The 17,378-nt window shown below is 41.6% G+C and overlaps 1 protein-coding gene across 2 annotated transcripts; it reads left to right on the top strand.

Moving 5' to 3' along the window:
• The first annotated feature begins 899 nt into the window (after positions 1–899).
• Positions 900–11,337, top strand: tomm34 (translocase of outer mitochondrial membrane 34). Of its 2 annotated transcripts, none has more exons than XM_071334637.1 (8): positions 900–1,004; positions 1,417–1,556; positions 8,665–8,764; positions 9,232–9,384; positions 9,522–9,676; positions 9,810–9,957; positions 10,134–10,260; positions 10,348–11,337. In XM_071334637.1, exons 2-8 carry the CDS (start codon positions 1,427–1,429, stop codon positions 10,447–10,449), a joined length of 915 nt encoding a protein of 304 aa, XP_071190738.1. In that variant the 5' UTR covers positions 900–1,004; positions 1,417–1,426; the 3' UTR covers positions 10,450–11,337. The 2 variants fall into 2 exon arrangements, with proteins under 2 accessions (XP_071190738.1, XP_071190739.1); XM_071334638.1 differs by having other exon boundaries at positions 990–1,161.
• The last annotated feature ends 6,041 nt before the right edge of the window (positions 11,338–17,378 follow it).

Raw genomic sequence — 17,378 nt, 5'->3', positions numbered from 1 at the left:
AAATGTTTTAATAAATATGTTTCTCTTTTATTAATCATGTTCATTTTCTTATATATCTTGTAAACTCTGTTTACTTGGAAACTACAGGTGCTCCTGAGTAAAATGGACCCCCTTTTGCTGCAACACAATGTACAGAAATGGTGCAAAATGTATGTCCGACATGAAATATGGCCTCAAAATGAGCAGCGAAACTACTGGGGGTGTAAACTCTGTGGATTTGGAAATTAAAAGTGCTCTTGAGTAGAATGGACCCTCCCTTTTACAACGGCACAAGGTATAGATAATTTTGTACAGTGCAATATGTATGTCCAATATGAAGATTTTTTTTATTTAAGTTGATGGGCCACTCTATAAGGGCCGCTAAATGAGCAGCGACACTCCTCTGGGTGTAAACTCTACGGATTTGAAAACCTCAAGTGCTCCTGAGTAGAATGGACCCCCTTTTACTGTGACACAACGTACAGATAATCTTGTACAGTGCAATACGTATGTCCAATATGAAAAAAAACATTGGATTTAAGTTGATGGCCCACTCTATAAGGGCTGCCAAATGAGCAGAGATGCTCCTCTGGGTGTAAACTCTGTGGATTTGGACACTAGAAGTGCTCCTGAGTAGAATGGACCGCCCTTTTACTGCAACACAACATACAGATAATTTTGTATGGTGCAATAAGTGATAGAAGTACACACACACAAACATTGTTGACCATTTAGGCTTGGAAGAAATATACATTAAAAAATAAATTACATAACATAATATGGAAATATTCTTAATTATTATTTGTATGATAATTAGTATAAATTATATATATGTCGATAGTTGTGCACATTTTCATTATTAATTTACAAAGTATACAGGACGGAACTTTTACTCTGAATGATTCCACAAATCCGTGACCCGGAAGTACTTATTTGTTCTTGCCTTTTTCGATCACAGCGGTCTTGCCAATAACAGAAGTTAACGTGATTCTGAAAACCCACTGATCGCTGCTCGTGATTAGCTAGTAAGCGAGACACGTATTACACCTCTATAGCTAACTTGTTTAAGATTTTGGCTTTACTAGCTAACATGATTGTCTAGAAGATTTGCGGACGAGTACAGTAGATTATAGCTAGTTACACAACCGGCTTGCCCGGATATCAATATTCATTCAGTCACTGGTAAATTGAGACCTAGCTGGATACACTAATACTATGCTAGTTAGCTACTGTATTTTTAAGGAATTAGCTAAAATTATGCTGGCCAGATTATTCAAGGGAAGTATGTAGAAGCTAAAGTTAGTTGGCTGGCTAAATTTAGTAGCTATGAACAATAACTTTTGTTTGCTGTAAAAGTTAGCTTGCTTGCTAGCCAAACGTAAAGCTAACGTTAGCCAACTAACGATATCTTGCAACTGTTTTTGTCATGTGTTACAGCAAAACAAAGATGTCACAGAAGCGTCGTTCCCAGTCTTGGACAGAGTTGAAACAAGCAGGCAACGAATTCTTTAAAACTGGACAGTATGGGGAGGCTGCTTCTATTTACAGCCAGGCTATCAAAGAAGTGGAGAAGTCAGGTAGGCAGCTAGCTAACAAGTCAGTCACAACAATGTGACCAGGCTACATGGTAGGGGACTACATTCAACGTTGGTTCTGGTGTTATACTTTGTATTTCATGTTATAGAGAAGCTTCTCAGGAACACATAGCACTATTTCATGAGGATAGGATTTACCATTGCTGAAATCTTATTTTCAAGTTACCGGAAAAGGTCAAGAAGGCAGTGGACAGGTCAAAGTTAATCCCTAGTCAATAATGGCACCAAAATACCTGGATTCTTAAATTCAACAGATTTTGTCCAATCTTTCAAGATAGGTTGGTCATATTGTTATGCCATTTTATGGGCTGATTTAGAACACAGAGGATTCAGATTAAAGTGAAATGTATTAAATTTAAATGTTATATTATGCAAATGAGGCACTTAATATACAAATCACTAAGGATCTATCATGGTCCACACACACAATGGTCATGAAAAGGATAGGACCGGCTCTTCCCCATCAGGAGAATGAAAAGATTTGGTATGGGCCCTCAGATCCTCAAAAAGTTATCCAGCTGTGCCATTGAGAGCTTTTTTTTTAACAATGCAAAACATACAAATGACAACGACCTCACCTTCCCAGACCCACCTGCTCTCACCCCCATCTCAAGATTTCACATCACTCTCCTTCACATGCACCATTTTGTTTCTCAGTCACTGATGCGAGTTCATACAATTCCAAGTCTGGAAGGTAAAAAAAACACCCTTATTCCGTTTTATTTGCCCATATAAAGTCTTATGACCAGAGTATACTTTCAGTATACTTTTTAAAAGAATATCTTTGTATTACTGAAAATTAATATAAAAAATTTATATAAAAACCATGCCATTCTGAAGAGGTTTATTCTACCTGTAAGATTTATGGGAAGATTGTTCCATTTAATTAGATCTGCTTTCATATTTTTGAGTAATGGGATAAAGTTATCTTTATACACTGTGTACAAAACCTTGGAAACACCTTACTAATATTGAGTTGCACCCCCTTTTGCCCTCAGAACAGCCTCAAATCGTCAGGGCATGTGCTCTACAAGTTGTCAAAAGCTTTACATAGGGATGCTGGCACATGTTCACTCCCAATGCTTCCCACAGTTGTGTCAAGTTGGCTGGATGTCCTTTGCATAGTGGGTCATTCTTGATACACATGGGAAACTGTTGAGCGTGAAAAATCCAGCAGCGTTGCAGTTCTTGATACGCTCAAACCGGTGTGCCTGGAACCTACTACCATACCTTGTCAAAAGTACTTAAATCTTTTGTCTTGCCCATTCATCCTCTGAATGGCACACACACAATCCATGTCTCAAGGTTTAAAAATCCTTCTTTAAACTGTCTCCTCCCCTTCATCTACACTGATTTGAAGTGGATTTAACAAGTGACATCAATAAGGGATCATAGCTTTCACCCGATTCACCTGGTCAGTCTGTCAAGGAAAGAGCACTTGTTTAATGGTTTTTACACTCAGCGTATATTTGTTGTTTGTGGTCACTAATAAGCATCCTAAGTATTTGATATTGTTTGTGGTCAACTTAATAGATTGCTGTAGATCATTAGTCTTCCTATTGACATTATTTTGTTTTTCCTCATGGTGAATTTTATTAGTATTTTGAAAATAATTTTAGCAAGGGGGGCATTGTTTTTCAATATTGGTTACGTATAGCAGGACATAATCTGCAAATGCGTTTAGTTTATATTAATGTTTGCCAATACTGATACTTGTTACGCTTGGGTCCTGTTCTTTCTTTCAATTCTTTCAGCAAGAGATTCAGTTGCCAGTGCAAACAGGAGGGAGAGAGAGAAGACATGCCTTTCTTTTGCCCCTTTCTTAAGCAATTTAATCAGATAATGTGTTATTTGTGTATATTTTTGCATCAGCACATTTATTATTTCAGCTGGAATAGCCATTCCAAAAATATCAAAAATAGCAATTTTTGATTAATCTATACTCTATATACAGTGCATTTGGAAAGATTTCCAGACATTTTGTTAAGTTACAGGCTTATTCTAAAATGTATTAAATAGTTTCCCCCGCTCATCAATCTATACACAAGACCTCATAATGACAAAGCAAAAACAGCTATTTTTAGGTCTCTCCAGAGATGTTTGATCAGGTTCAAGTCCAGGCTCTGGCTGTGCCACTCAAGGACATTCAGAGACTTGTCCCGAAGCCACTCCTGCATTGTCTTGGCTGTGTGTTTAGGGTCCTTGTCCTGTTGTAAGGGGAACCTTCACCCCAGTCTGAGGTCCTGAGCACTCTGGAGCAGGTTTTCATCAAGGATCTCTCTGTACTTTGCTCCATTCATCTTTCCCTCGATCCTGACTAGTCTCCTAGTCCCTGCCGCTGGAAAACATCCCCACAGCATGATGCTACCACCACCATGCCTCAAAGTAGAAATGGTGCCAGGCTTCCTCCAGACGTGACGCTTGGCATTGAGGCCAAAGAGTTCAATATTGGTTTCATCAGACCCGAGAATCTTGTTTCTCATGGTCGGAGAGTCCTTTAGGTGCTTTTTGGTGAACCAAGCGGGCTGTCGTGCCTTTTACTGAAGAGTGGCTTCTGTCTGGCCACTCTACCATAATGGCATGATTGGTGGAGTGCTGCAGAGATGGTTGTCCTTCTGGAAGATCCTCCCATCTCCACAGAGGAACTCTGGAGCTCTGTCAGAGGGACCGTTGCGTTCTTGGTCACCTCCCTGACCAAGGCCTCCCCTGATTGCTCAGTTTGGCTGGGCGGCCAGCTCTAGGAAGAGTCTTGGTGGTTACCCTTCTCCAGATCTGTGCCTCATCACAATCCTGACTCGGAGCTCTACTGACAATTCCTTTGACCTCATGGCTTGGTTTTTGCTCTGACATGCGCTGTGGGACCTTATATAGAGACGTGTGTGCCTTTCCAAATCATGTCCAATCAATTGAGTGTACCAGAGTGGCACCTGAGCTCAATTTCGAGTCTTAGCAAAGGCTCTTAATACTTATGTAAATAAGGTATTTCTGTTTTTTATTTGTAATAACTTTGCTAACATTTCTAACAACCTGTTTTTCGCTTTGTCATTATGGAGTATTGTGTGTAGATTGAGGATTTTTATTTATTTAATCCATTTTAGAATAAGACTAACGTAACAAAATGTGGGAAAAATCCGTCTGAATACCCATTCATCCATTCATGAAATGGGTTTCCATGGCTGATCAGCCGCACACAAGCCTAAGATCACCCTGCGCAATACCAAGCATCGGCTGGAGTGGTGTAAAGCTCGCCGCCATTGGACTCTGGAGTAGTGGAAACGCATTCTTCGCTTCACAAATCTGGGTTTGGCAGATGCCAGGAGAACGCTACCTGCCCTGAATGCATAGTGCCAACTGTGTTGGAAGAGCAATAATGATCTGTGGCTGTTTTTCATGGTTTGAGCTAGGCCCCTTAGTTCCAGTGAAGGGGAATCTTAAACGCATACAGTGACATTCTATACGATTCTGTGCTTCCAACTTTGTGGCATGCCCTTTCCTGTTTCAGAATGACAATGCCCTCGTGCACAAAGCAAGGTCCAGACAGAAATGGTTTGTTGAGATCGGTGTGGAATAACTTGACTGGCATACAAAGCCCTGACCTCAACCTATTGAACACCTTTGGGATACATTGGAACGCTGACTGCGAGCCAGGCTTAATCGCCCAATATCAGTGCCCGGCCTCACTAATGCTCTTGTGGCTGAATGGAAGCAAGTCCACGCAGCAATGTTCCAACATCTAGTGGAAACGGGGAACCAACTCCATATTAATGCCCATGATTTTGGAATGCGATGTTCGATGAGCAGGTGATTAGGCTATTGTGGATTGTGGCTTGTGGAATCCCAGTCCACAATCCCAGTGTGAAGTTGCTGGATATTAGCGGGAACTGGAACACTTTGTCGATCCAGAGCATCCCAAACCTGCTCAATGGGTGACATATCTGATGAGTATGCTGGCCATGGAAGAACTGGGACATTTTCAGCTTCCGGGAATTGTGTACCGATCCTTGCGACATGGGGCCATGCATTATCATGCTGAAACAGGAAGTGATGGCGGCGGATGAATGGCACGACAATGGACATCATGATCTCGTCACGGTGTTTCAGCATTCAAATTGCCATCGATAAAATGCTACGGTGTTCGTTGTCCGTAGTTTATGCCTCCCAATACCATAACCCCACCTCCACCATGGAGCACTCTGTTTGCAACGTTGATATCAGCGAACCGCTCACCCACACGACGCCATACATGCTGTCTGCCATCTGCCCGGTACAGTTGAAACCGGGATTCACCCATGAAAAGCACACTTCTTCAGCGTGCCATTGGCCATCGAAGGTGAGCATTTTCCCACTGAAGTCGGTTACGACGGCGAACTGCAGTAAGGTTAAGACCCTGGTGAGGACGAGGAGCACGCAGATGAGCTTCCCGGAGACGGTTTCTGACAGTTTGTGCAGAAAATCTTCGGTTTTGCAAACCCACAGCTGCCCGCGTGGCTGGTCTCAGATGATATCACATGTGATGAAGCCGGATGTGGAGGTCCTGGGCTGGAGTGGTTTTACGTGGTCTGCGGTTGTGAGGCCGGTTGGACGTACTACCATGGTAGAAATTAACATTCAATTATTTGGCAACAGCTCTGGTGGACATTCCTGCAGTCAGCATGCCAATTTGCACACTTCCTCAACTTGAGACATCTGTGGCATTGTGTTGTGTGACACAACTGCACATTTTAATGGACTTTTATTTTTCCCAGCACAATGTGCACCTGTGTAATGATGATTCTGTTTAATCAGCTTCTTGATATGCCACACCTGTCAGGTGGATGGATTATCTTGGCACGGGAGAAATGCTCACTAACAGGGATGTAAACACATTTGTGGACGAAATATTAGAGAAACAAGCTTTTTGTGCATATGGAAAATTTCTGCAATCTTTTATTTCAGCTAAAGATTTTTTTTTGTTTAGTGTGTATATAGATTTTTATAGAAGCTTTTAAAATTGTAATTGCATTGTTTCTAATTAACACATTTGTATCTTTATCTTTTAAAATTATATTTAGTTTGGCGTCTATTCTTTGTCCTGTCTACATTTGTAATGGTAAAGGTTTTTATTTACATATTTAATAAGAGCATCTTGACTGGCTGAATCACCGCTTGGTGACTGCAAGGTGCTACAGAGGGTAGTGGGTATAGCCCAGTACATCATTGTGGGCCGAGCTCCCTGCCACCCAGGACCTCTATAACAGGCGGTGTCAGAGGAAGGCCCTAAAAATGGTCAGACTCCAGCCACCCAAGTCATAGACTGTTCTCTTTGCTACTACAAGGCAAGCGATGCACCAAGTCTAGAACCAACAGGACGCTGAACAGCTTCTACCCCGGCCATAAGACTGCTAAATAGTTAATTAAATAGTTAACCAAATAGCTACCCGAACTAACTGCATTGATCCTTTTTGCACCGACTTTTTTGTCTCATCACATACGCTGCTGCTACTGTTCATTATCCGTCACTTTATTCCTAGTTATATTTGCATATCTACCTCAGTTACCTAATACCCCTGCACATTGACTCGGTACCCTAGTATGTGTGTATATATACAAGTTCTTTATTTATTAATTATTTATTACTTTTATTATTACATTTTACTTTTTTATTATTTATCTGCATTGTTGGGAAGCATTTCACTATTAGTCTACACCTACACCTACACCTAACCCTTAGAGTTAGATGCACTATTGTAAAGTGGTTGTTCCACTGGACATCATAAGGTGAATGCACCAACTTGTAAGTCGCTCTGGATAAGAGCGTCTGCTAAATGACTTAAATGTAAATGTTAAATGTTGTTTACTAAACATGTGACTAATAACATTTGATTTGAAATTAAGCATTACGGAATACATATTTTAAGCCCAATAATTGAAGGTAACCTAGTCATATTATTAACAAGACTTTATGCAAAGCTGAGAGTTTAACAATTTATGAAATTAGAATAAAACGTTATGTACTATCTTATGCAAATTAGATATTTAATATGCTAATGAATCTGTAAGAAAAGAAAAGAGAACAAATAAAGTCCATTCGTCTTTGTATCTTTCAGTGCATCTAGCCAGTGTATGGATTGGGGGTAGAAACTGTTCAGTGTCCTGTTGGTTCCAGACTTGGTACATCGGTACCGCTTGCTGTGCAGTAGCAGAGAGAACAGTCTATGACTTGGGTGGCTGGAGCTAGCCAGCTGCACAGAAAGATAGATGGGACACATGTTCAATTAACTGCTATTTAGCAATGTTTATATCGATTGTAGGGCTGTAGCCACTGATTTCTGGTATTTTTTACTTGAAATAATAAAACCATCAATCACAAAATTCGCAGCTGGCAAAATACTGTCAATGCCTCGCAGTGCTGCCGCTCGCCCAGCTCGTTGCCTCAGCAAACAGGCACTACCACGAACTGCGTCAGACACTCGCACTCCCACAAAACACGTTTCATATCCCACAGCTAACAAGCTAGCGCTCATCATTGAAATGGGAATGGCGACACGTGAATTCGGACCAATCCCCGACGACCTATACATAAACATAGCAACGAAACTCTACTTTGTAACATGATGTTTTTTTCGTGTCTCTGAAAACATAAATGACAGAAGCGAAGGAAAAATATTTCACTATATATTTCAGACAAAAGACGTCTGATGACAGTGAAACACCCCCTACTTTCCCCTATTGATCTTGCTCTGATGTGTTGAGGAATAGCCATCGCAAATGTAAATACACAGAATTCGTGGGTTTCACAAAAAGGTTCTTAGCATGGGACTTTACATTTGTGCTCATATCGCGTAAATATAATATCGCACAGTATTGGGATTTTTAGACATGGGTAACAACTGCCACATGAACGTTTTCAAGTTATTTATTTTGTATTTTGACGACCACAGATGTGTTTATTGAGTTTCTTTTGGTACAATTCTCGCATAGCGTCCATTGTTTGTCACGTCACCTAACACCATATACATGTGTTTTATATTGTGCGTAATTGAAGTCTTCTAAAACCAGAACAAGCTTTCCATGTTCAGATACATTATTACCACTGTAAATTCATTTGCAGGAAAGAAGAATCCAGAGGATCTTAGTATCCTGTATTCTAACCGTGCAGCCAGTTATCTGAAGGATGGAAATTGTTGGGAGTGTGTGAAGGACTGTACAGTGTAAGTAGCCTACATTATGGACATATGTTTTGTGGTAGGCCATGAAGGCCTATTTCTTCGGCTCTACAGTTGGTTCATACTGCTGCAGTAACACTCCTACCTAAAACATATTGGAATGAAACTGGCCGCGCTTATAAACCCAGGGTCGTTACAATATCAACATAATCTTTTCCCAATATACTGTAGCTCATTACTTTGTCCGGTGTTGCTTAGATTGTCTTTCATTTCCCCAATTTACTGTAACTCATTACTTTGAAACTCATTACTTTGTCCAGTGTTGCTTAGGTTCTGTTCTGTCATTCCTTGTCCATACTACTGCAGAAACACTCATACCTAAAACATATCACAATAATCTTTTTCCAATATACTCAAGTAGCACATTACTTCGTCTGTTGTATAGGTTCCCCGGTTTTCTTTGTCCATACTACTGCAACAACACTGCTACCTAAAAATGTTTTATTTTATAGATCTCTTGACCTAGTTCCGTTTGGCATCAAGCCTCTCCTTCGCCGGGCTGCAGCGTATGAAGCATTGGAGAGATACAGATTAGCCTATGTGGACTACAAGACGGCCTTACAGATCGACTGTAACATACCTGCAGCCCATGATGGTACCAGCAGGTATAACATGTTGCACAAATCCATTTTCACTTACAAAAACCCTTTAAAGTCCTTTAACTTCTGAGAACTTCTGTCATATATAGGGGACATAATCAAGATAGTGGAATGTACAACTTGTTCACCCTCTTTCCTTCTAGAATGACGAAGTGTCTGACAGAGGTGGATGGACTCTCATGGCGAGAGAAGCTCCCACTTATTCCCACTGTTCCGATGGCCGTCAAAGAAAAATTGTCTCTGGCAACAAGCCAACAAACAACGCAACACAATGGCACCAGAGAAAATAAGAAATCTGGTAGGATTCAGTCTCTCAAATATGAGTAGAAACACAAAATGCTGTTAATAATTTGGCTATTACTATTGGATTCTCATCTTTGTACAACCTGGAACAGATGTACAGTCAATAATAAGATGTATCATTTATTCAGTCCCAGGAGAGGTTTCCATTAAAAAAGCCCTAACCCTGAAAGAGGAAGGCAATGCGCAGGTGAAAAAAGGAGAGTACAAGAAAGCCATAGAGAAATACACTCAGAGCCTCAAACACAATTCCTCAGAAATCACAACCTACACAAATAGGTGAGACTAATAATGTCTATCTGGTGTGTAGGCAAATGCCAACAAACCCTTGGGAGTGGTATTCCCAACTCTGCATTGTTATATAGTTCTGTGAAATGTTATTGCCCAGCTCCTGTTGTACAAGGGATGTGCATAATTCCTATATGGGACTAATTTGTGCCTTTTGTACTAAATAGGGCACTTTGCTACCTCTCTGTGAAGATGTACAAGGAAGCACTGCAAGATTGTGAAGAGGCCCTGCGACTCGACTCCGCTAATATCAAGGCACTGTACAGACGAGCACAGGCACACAAGGAGCTGAAAGTGAGAGCCTTGCTGATGAACAAAAAATTGTTAGTACATTCTATGGAGTTTTTGCATTTTGTTTGATGTGTTCATTTTGCCTTTCAGGACTACAAAGCTTGCATTGAAGATCTAAACAGCTTGCTGAAAGTTGAGCCAAAGAACGCAGCCGGACAGAATTTACTGCTGGAAGTGCAAAAGATGAAATGAGCTTGTGATTCGGATGGTTGCCTGTGGATGTGAAGGAGCCTACGCTGACCTGGTGTACATGCCTGAAGTGCCTGTATTCACTCACAGAAGCTGGTTTTCCAATCTATTTCCTGGCCTGTTTAACTTAAATCCACTCAAGATGGAGTATTGCTTTGACTACTACAGAGGAAGCACAGTCAATGCAGTTTATATTTAGCCTTCATATACATCATGCAATCACTGCATGAAACTGAAAATATAGCATTCAACCATTGTTTCACAAGGACTATGCATTTGTATGTATTTCCACTAGCATAAGAGATTTTCACGATCAAATACTGTTGTAGTTGAAGATATAATTCACCCAAATTACAAAATTACATTGGTTTACTTACAGACTTACTCTGTAAGCATTCTATGGACGAGGTAGGACAGCAATTCATGCATTGTTTTTTGTTTACCTGGTCACTATTTCAAATGCTAACTTTTTAGCATTTATGGCACAAATCCAATGCAAGTCAATTGTACCTATATTGGCATTCTCGCACTTAATGTACAAATCATTTTAAGTAACTTATTTGAGTTACACAATCAATATTTAGATACTTTAGGATGATTTGGACATAAAGCATGAAAATTCTAATATAAGCACCTATTTATATTATCTTTAATACATCTATAGGTAAACTATCCCTTTAAGATCGTAGTTATCTTGGGCTTCCGAGTGGCACAGAGGTCTAAGGCACTGCATCTAAGGCACTGTGTGATTGGGAGTCCCATAGGGCGGCGCACAATTGGCCCAGCGTCGTCCGGGTTTGGCCGGTGTAGGCCGTCATTGTAAGTAAGAATTTGTTCTTAACTGACTTGCCTAGTTTAAATAAAGGTTAAATAAAAAAAATCTTAACATTTTATGGGTATTTTCATTGAGTCGAGGAAAGTAACACTATACCAGAGAAAGAGATAGTTACCGTATTATTGTGAATTTAAGACCATATTGAAACATCATTACCACCTGTATCACCGAACATGCTGACAATTCTATCAGTAATGCATAATCTTTAGATGTCATTTTTTTCGCTAATTAGGATTCAGGAAACAAACGGAACAAATCAAACTCTCATCCTCCCTGATGGGGGCTGAGTTGGATGATACCAGTTGTGAAACTAGTTGTTTTCCATTGTCTAGTTGTTGCTTCAATTACGGAATGTTTGAACATCTTTTTCCAAATGCACGTATCCTACATGGTCAATGTATGTGGACACCTGCTCGTCTAACATCTCTTTCCAAAATCATAAGCATTAATATGAATTTGGTCCCCCCTTTGCTTCTATAACAGCCATTCATCTTCTGGGAAGGCTTTCCACTAGATGTTGGAACATTGCTGCAGGGACTTGCTTCCATTCATCCACACAAGCATTAGTGAGGTCGGGTAGTGATGTTGGGCGATTAGGCCTGTCTCACTGTTGGTGTTGCAATCCATTCCAAAGGTGTTCGATGGGGTTGACATCAGTGCTCTGTGTAGGCCAGTCAAGTTCTTCCACACTGATCTTGACAAACCATTTCTGTGTGGACATCGCATTGTACTCAGGGGCATTGTCATACTGAAACAGGAAAGAGCCTTCCCCAAACTGTCACAAAGTTGGAAGCACAGAATTGTCTTGAATGTCATTGTATGCTGTAGCGTTAAGATTCCCCTTCACTGGAATTAAGGGGGCTAGCCCGAACCATGAAAAACAGCCCCAGACCATTATTCCTCCTCCACCAAACTTTGCAGTTGGCACTATGCATTCGGGCAGGTAGTGTTCTCCTGGCATCCACCAAACCCAGATTCTTTCATCCGACTACCAGATGGTGAAGCGTGATTAATCATTCCATAGAACGCGTTTCCACTTCTCCAGAGTCCAATGGTGGCGAGCTTTACACCACTCCAGCCGACGCTTGACATTGCGCATGGTGATCATAGGCTTGTGTGCGGCTGCTCGGCCATGGAAACCCATTTCATGAAGCTCCCGGTGAACAGTTCTTGTTCTTCTTGACGTTATTCCAGAGGCAGTTTGGAACTCTGTAGTGAGTGTTGCAACCGAGAACATATGATTTTTACGTGCTTTAGCATTCGGCTGTCCTGTTCTGTGAGTTTGTGAGGCCTACCACTTCGCGGCTGTGCCGTTGTTGCACCTAAATGTTTCCACTTTACAATAACAGCACTTACAGTTGACCAGGGCAGCTCTAGCAGGGTAGAAATTTGAGGAACTGACTTGTTTGAAAGGTGGCATCCTATGGCGGTGCCACGTTGGTCACAGAGTTCTTCAATACAGGCCATTCTAAATCAAATCAAATTTTATTTGTCACATACACATGGTTAGCAGATGTTAATGCGAGTGTAGCGAAATGCTTGTGCTTCTAGTTCCGACAATGCAGTAATAACCAACCAATTCTACTACCAATGTGTCTTTAAATTTTTTTAATTTCACCTTTATTTAACCAAGTAGGCCAGTTGAGAACAAGTTCTCATTTACAACTGCGAACTGGCCAAGATAAAGCAAAGCAGTGCGACACAAACAACACAGAGTTACACATGGAATAAACAAACGTACAGTCAATAACACAATAGAAAAGTCTATATACAGTGTGTGCAAATGAAGTAAGATTAGGGAGGTAAGGCAATAAATAGGCCATAGTGGTGAAATAATTACAATTTAGCAATTAAACATGGGAGTGATAGATGAGCAGAAGATGAATGTGCAAGTAGAGATACTGGGGTGCAAAGGCGCAACAACAAAAATAATAACAATATGGGGATGAGGTAGTTGGGTGGGCTATTTACAAATGGGCTATGTACAGGTGCAATGATCTGTAAGCTGCTCTGACAGCTGATGCTTAAAGTTAGTGAGGGAGATAGGAGTCTCCAGCTTCAGTGATTTTTGCAATTCGTTCCAGTCATTGGCAGCAGAGAATTGGAAGGAAAGGCTTTGGGAGTTGGCTTGGGGGGTGACCAGTGAAATATACCTGCTGGAGCGCGTGCTACGGGTGGGTGCTGCAATGGTGACCAGTGAGCTGAGATAAAACGGGGCTTTACCTAGCAATATGAGTCTCCAGCTTCAGTGATTTTTGCAATTTGTTCCAGTCATTGGCAGCAGAAAATTGGAAGGAAAGGCTTTGGGAGTTGGTTTTGGGGGTGACCAGTGAAATAAACCTGCTGGAGCGCGTGCTACGGGTGGGTGCTGCTATGGTGACCAGTGAGCTGAGATAAGACAGGGCTTTACCTAGCAAAGACTTAGATGACCTGGAGCCAGTGGGTTTGGCGACGAATATGAAGCGAGGGCCAGCCAACGAGAGCATACAGGTTGCAGTGGTGGGTGGTATATGGGGCTTTGGTGACAAAATGGATGGCACTTTGATAGACTGCATCCAATTTGCTGAGTAGAGTGTTGGAGGCTATTTTGTAAATGACATCGCCGAAGTCAAGGATCGGAGGGATAGTCAGTTTTACGAGGGTATGTTTGGCAGCATCAAATCAAATTTATTTATATAGCCCTTCTTACATCAGCTGATATCTCAAAGTGCTGTACAGAAACCCAGCCTAAAACCCCAAACAGCAAGCAATGCAGGTGTAGAAGCACGGTGGCTAGGAAAAACTCCCTAGAAAGGCCAAAACCTAGGAAGAAACCTAGAGAGGAACCAGGCTATGAGGGCTGTCCAGCCCTCTTCTGGCTGTGCCGGGTGGAGATTATAACAGAACATGGCCAAGATGTTCAAATGTTCATAAATGAGCAGCATGGTCAAATAATAATAATCACAGTAGTTGTCGAGGGTGCAGCAAGTCAGCACCTCAGGAGTAAATGTCAGTTGGCTTTTCATAGCCGATCATTAAGAGTATCTCTACCGCTCCTGCTGTCTCTAGAGAGTTGAAAACAGCAGGTCTGGGACAGGTAGCACGTCCGGTGAACAGGTCAGGGTTCCATAGCCGCAGGCAGAACAGTTGAAACTGGAGCAGCAGCATGAGTGAAGGATGCTTTGTTGCGACATTGGAAGCCGATTCTAGATTTAATTTTGGATTGGAGATGCTTGATGTGAGTCTGGAAGGAGAGTTTGCAGTCTAACCAGACACCTAGGTATTTGTAGTTGTCCACATATTCTAAGTCAGAAACGTCCAGAGTAGTGATGCTACTCGGGTGGGAGGATGCGGGAAGCAGTCGGTTGAAAAGCAAGCACTTAGTTTTACTTGCATTTAAGAGCAGTTGGAGGCCACGGAAGTAGAGTTGTATGGCATTGAAGCTTTTCTGGAGGTTTGTTAACACAGTGTCCAAAGAAGGGCCAGAAGTATACAGAATGGTGTCGTCTGCGTAGAGGTGGATCAGAGAATCACCAGCAGCAAGAGTGACATCATTGATGTATACAGAGAAAAAAGTGGTCCCGAAAATTGAACCCTGGGGCACCCCCATAGAGACTGCCAGAGGTCCGGACAACAGGCCCTCCGATTTGACACACTGAACTCTCTGAACCAGGCGAGGCAGTCATTTGAGAAACCAAGGCTGTTGAGGCTGCCGATAAGATTGCGGTGATTGACAGAGTCGAAAGCCTTGGCCAGGTCGATGAAGACGGCTGCACAGTATTGTCTTTTGTCGATGGTGGTTATGATATTGTTTAGTACCTTGAGCTTGGTGGCCTTCCTAAGCCAGGATTCAGACACGGGTAGGACATCAGGGTTGGCGGACTTTGCTAAAGCAGTGAATAGAACAAACTTAGGGAGGAGGCTTCTGATGTTAACATGCAAGAAACCAAGGCTTTTACGGTTACAGAAGTCAACAAATGATAGCGCCTGGGGAGTAGGTGTAGTACTAGGGGCTACAGGGCCTGGGTTTACCTCTACATCACCAGAGGAACAGAGGAGTCGGATAAGGGTACGGCTAAAGGCTATAAGAACTGCTTGTCTAGTGCATTCGGAACAGAGAATTAAAGGAGCAGATTTCTGGGCATGGTAGAATAGATTCAAGGCATAATGTACTGTACAGGGGTATGGTAGGATGTGAGTACAGTGGAGGTAAACCTATGCGTTGGGTGACGATAAGAGAGGTTGTCTCTGGAGGCGTCAGTTAACCTAAGTGAGGTTTCCGCATGAGTGTGGGGTGGGACAAAAGAGCCATCTAAGGCATTTTGAGCAGGACTGAGGGCTCTACAGTGAAATAAAACAATGAAGATTGCATGGCTGTCTATGGAGATTGCATGGCTGTGTGCTCGATTTTATACACCTGTCAGCAACGGTTGTGGCTGAAATAGCTGAATCCACTAATTTGAAGGGGTGTCCACATACTTTTGTATATAGCTGAATCCACCAATTTGAAGGGGTGTCCACATACTTCTGTATATAGGGTGTATGTAGATGCTGGAGATAACTAATATAATGTTGAAAAGTTGTGGAGTTGCACTTTAAGGTTCAATCATAGGCTGGCTATTTCACCCAATTCCAGGTCACTAAGGGTATACGCCATAACATTTCTACATGCATGCTAATGTGAATAATGTATGAGATGTATCAAATAGGCTATGTAGTAGTAGGAATTAAATTGAGAGAAAATACATTATTTATTTGAAGCTATCCATTTGAAGTTGCTTGATAGTGTAACTGTCAAGAGTGGTCAGCCAAGCCACTTTATGCTGATTGGTTCTTGTTCTCAGAAGTTGAAAATCTATATAATAATACTGTAAGCCACTTAACTGCGGGGAAACTATGCAGATTTTCTTAATTTTAGGTTCGCTGACTAAATTATTTTCAGCTGTGTTTTGTATTTTTGTTTATTTTATCTTCAACTGCATATCTCATTACCCACTGCCCTGTTTTCCCCAACTAACCCCTTAAACCTTAAAAAAAAAAAAATGCTGTCAAATAATGCAAGGTACATACTATACTGGGTTCATGGTTGGCCTATCACAACATTTAATTTTAAAGAGAAAGCAAGTGCCATGATGATCCCATAGGAAATAAGCAGTGTTGGGGAGTTGAAAGGTAAAACTCCCTAAATAGGAAAAATCCATGAGAGTAACCAGACTTCAAAGAGGGAGCCCCACAGAAATGACTCAATCTCAAGGGGAAGCCCATCCTCAGAACTGATGGTCCATTCCTGGGGCTATTCAATCAATTTTGATATTTGGCAATCTTTTGTTGGTATAGCAAAATAACAATTTCCCCCATTTATCTTCATTGTGGTCAATGACTGCACTTCAGGATGTATCTAGTGCCCTGATGCTTCATTTCAATTTCTAGGTTGTGTGCAATACTATGTAGCCTAATTCAAGAGCCCATTATAGAAAGGACCAAATGAAAATAGAACGCCTGAGGAATAGATTAAGTGCCCTATTCAATCAGATCCGCTTTCAGACATCAGCATAGCGGTTGTTTTGGCAGTGTCAAAGGTGAGCTGCGCTAGAGCTGTCAAATCCAAAAGCAGCTCCTGGCATTATACCTAAAGTGGACATTGCCATTGGCTGCACGGAGTCGCATTAAGAGCAATCCCATGCAGCCTTGTTCACAAGTTCGAACAGTGGAATGCGACTTGTAGGCCTAATCTACTCCTCAATTAGGTTGATAGAAATCCTCGTTCATCATTTCAAATTTAAGAGTCATTTCTACACTGCTCAAAAAAATAAAGGGAACACTTAAACAACACAATGTAACTCCAAGTCAATCACACTTCTGTGAAATCAAACTGTCCACTTAGGAAGCAACACTGATTGACAATAAATTTCACATGCTGTTGTGAAAATGGGATAGACAAAAGGTGGAAATTATAGGCAATTAGCAAGACACCCCCAATAAAGGAGTGGTTTGCAGGTGGTGACCACAGACCACTTCTCAGTTCCTATGCTTCCTGGCTGATGTTTTGGTCACTTTTGAATGCTGGCGGTGCTTTCACTCTAGTGGTAGCATGAGACGGAGTCTACAACCCACACAA

This window comes from Salvelinus alpinus, chromosome 12 (assembly GCF_045679555.1).
Source record: "Salvelinus alpinus chromosome 12, SLU_Salpinus.1, whole genome shotgun sequence".
Classification (NCBI taxonomy): Eukaryota; Metazoa; Chordata; class Actinopteri; order Salmoniformes; family Salmonidae; genus Salvelinus; species Salvelinus alpinus.
This window is presented reverse-complemented; position numbering and strand designations above follow the sequence as displayed.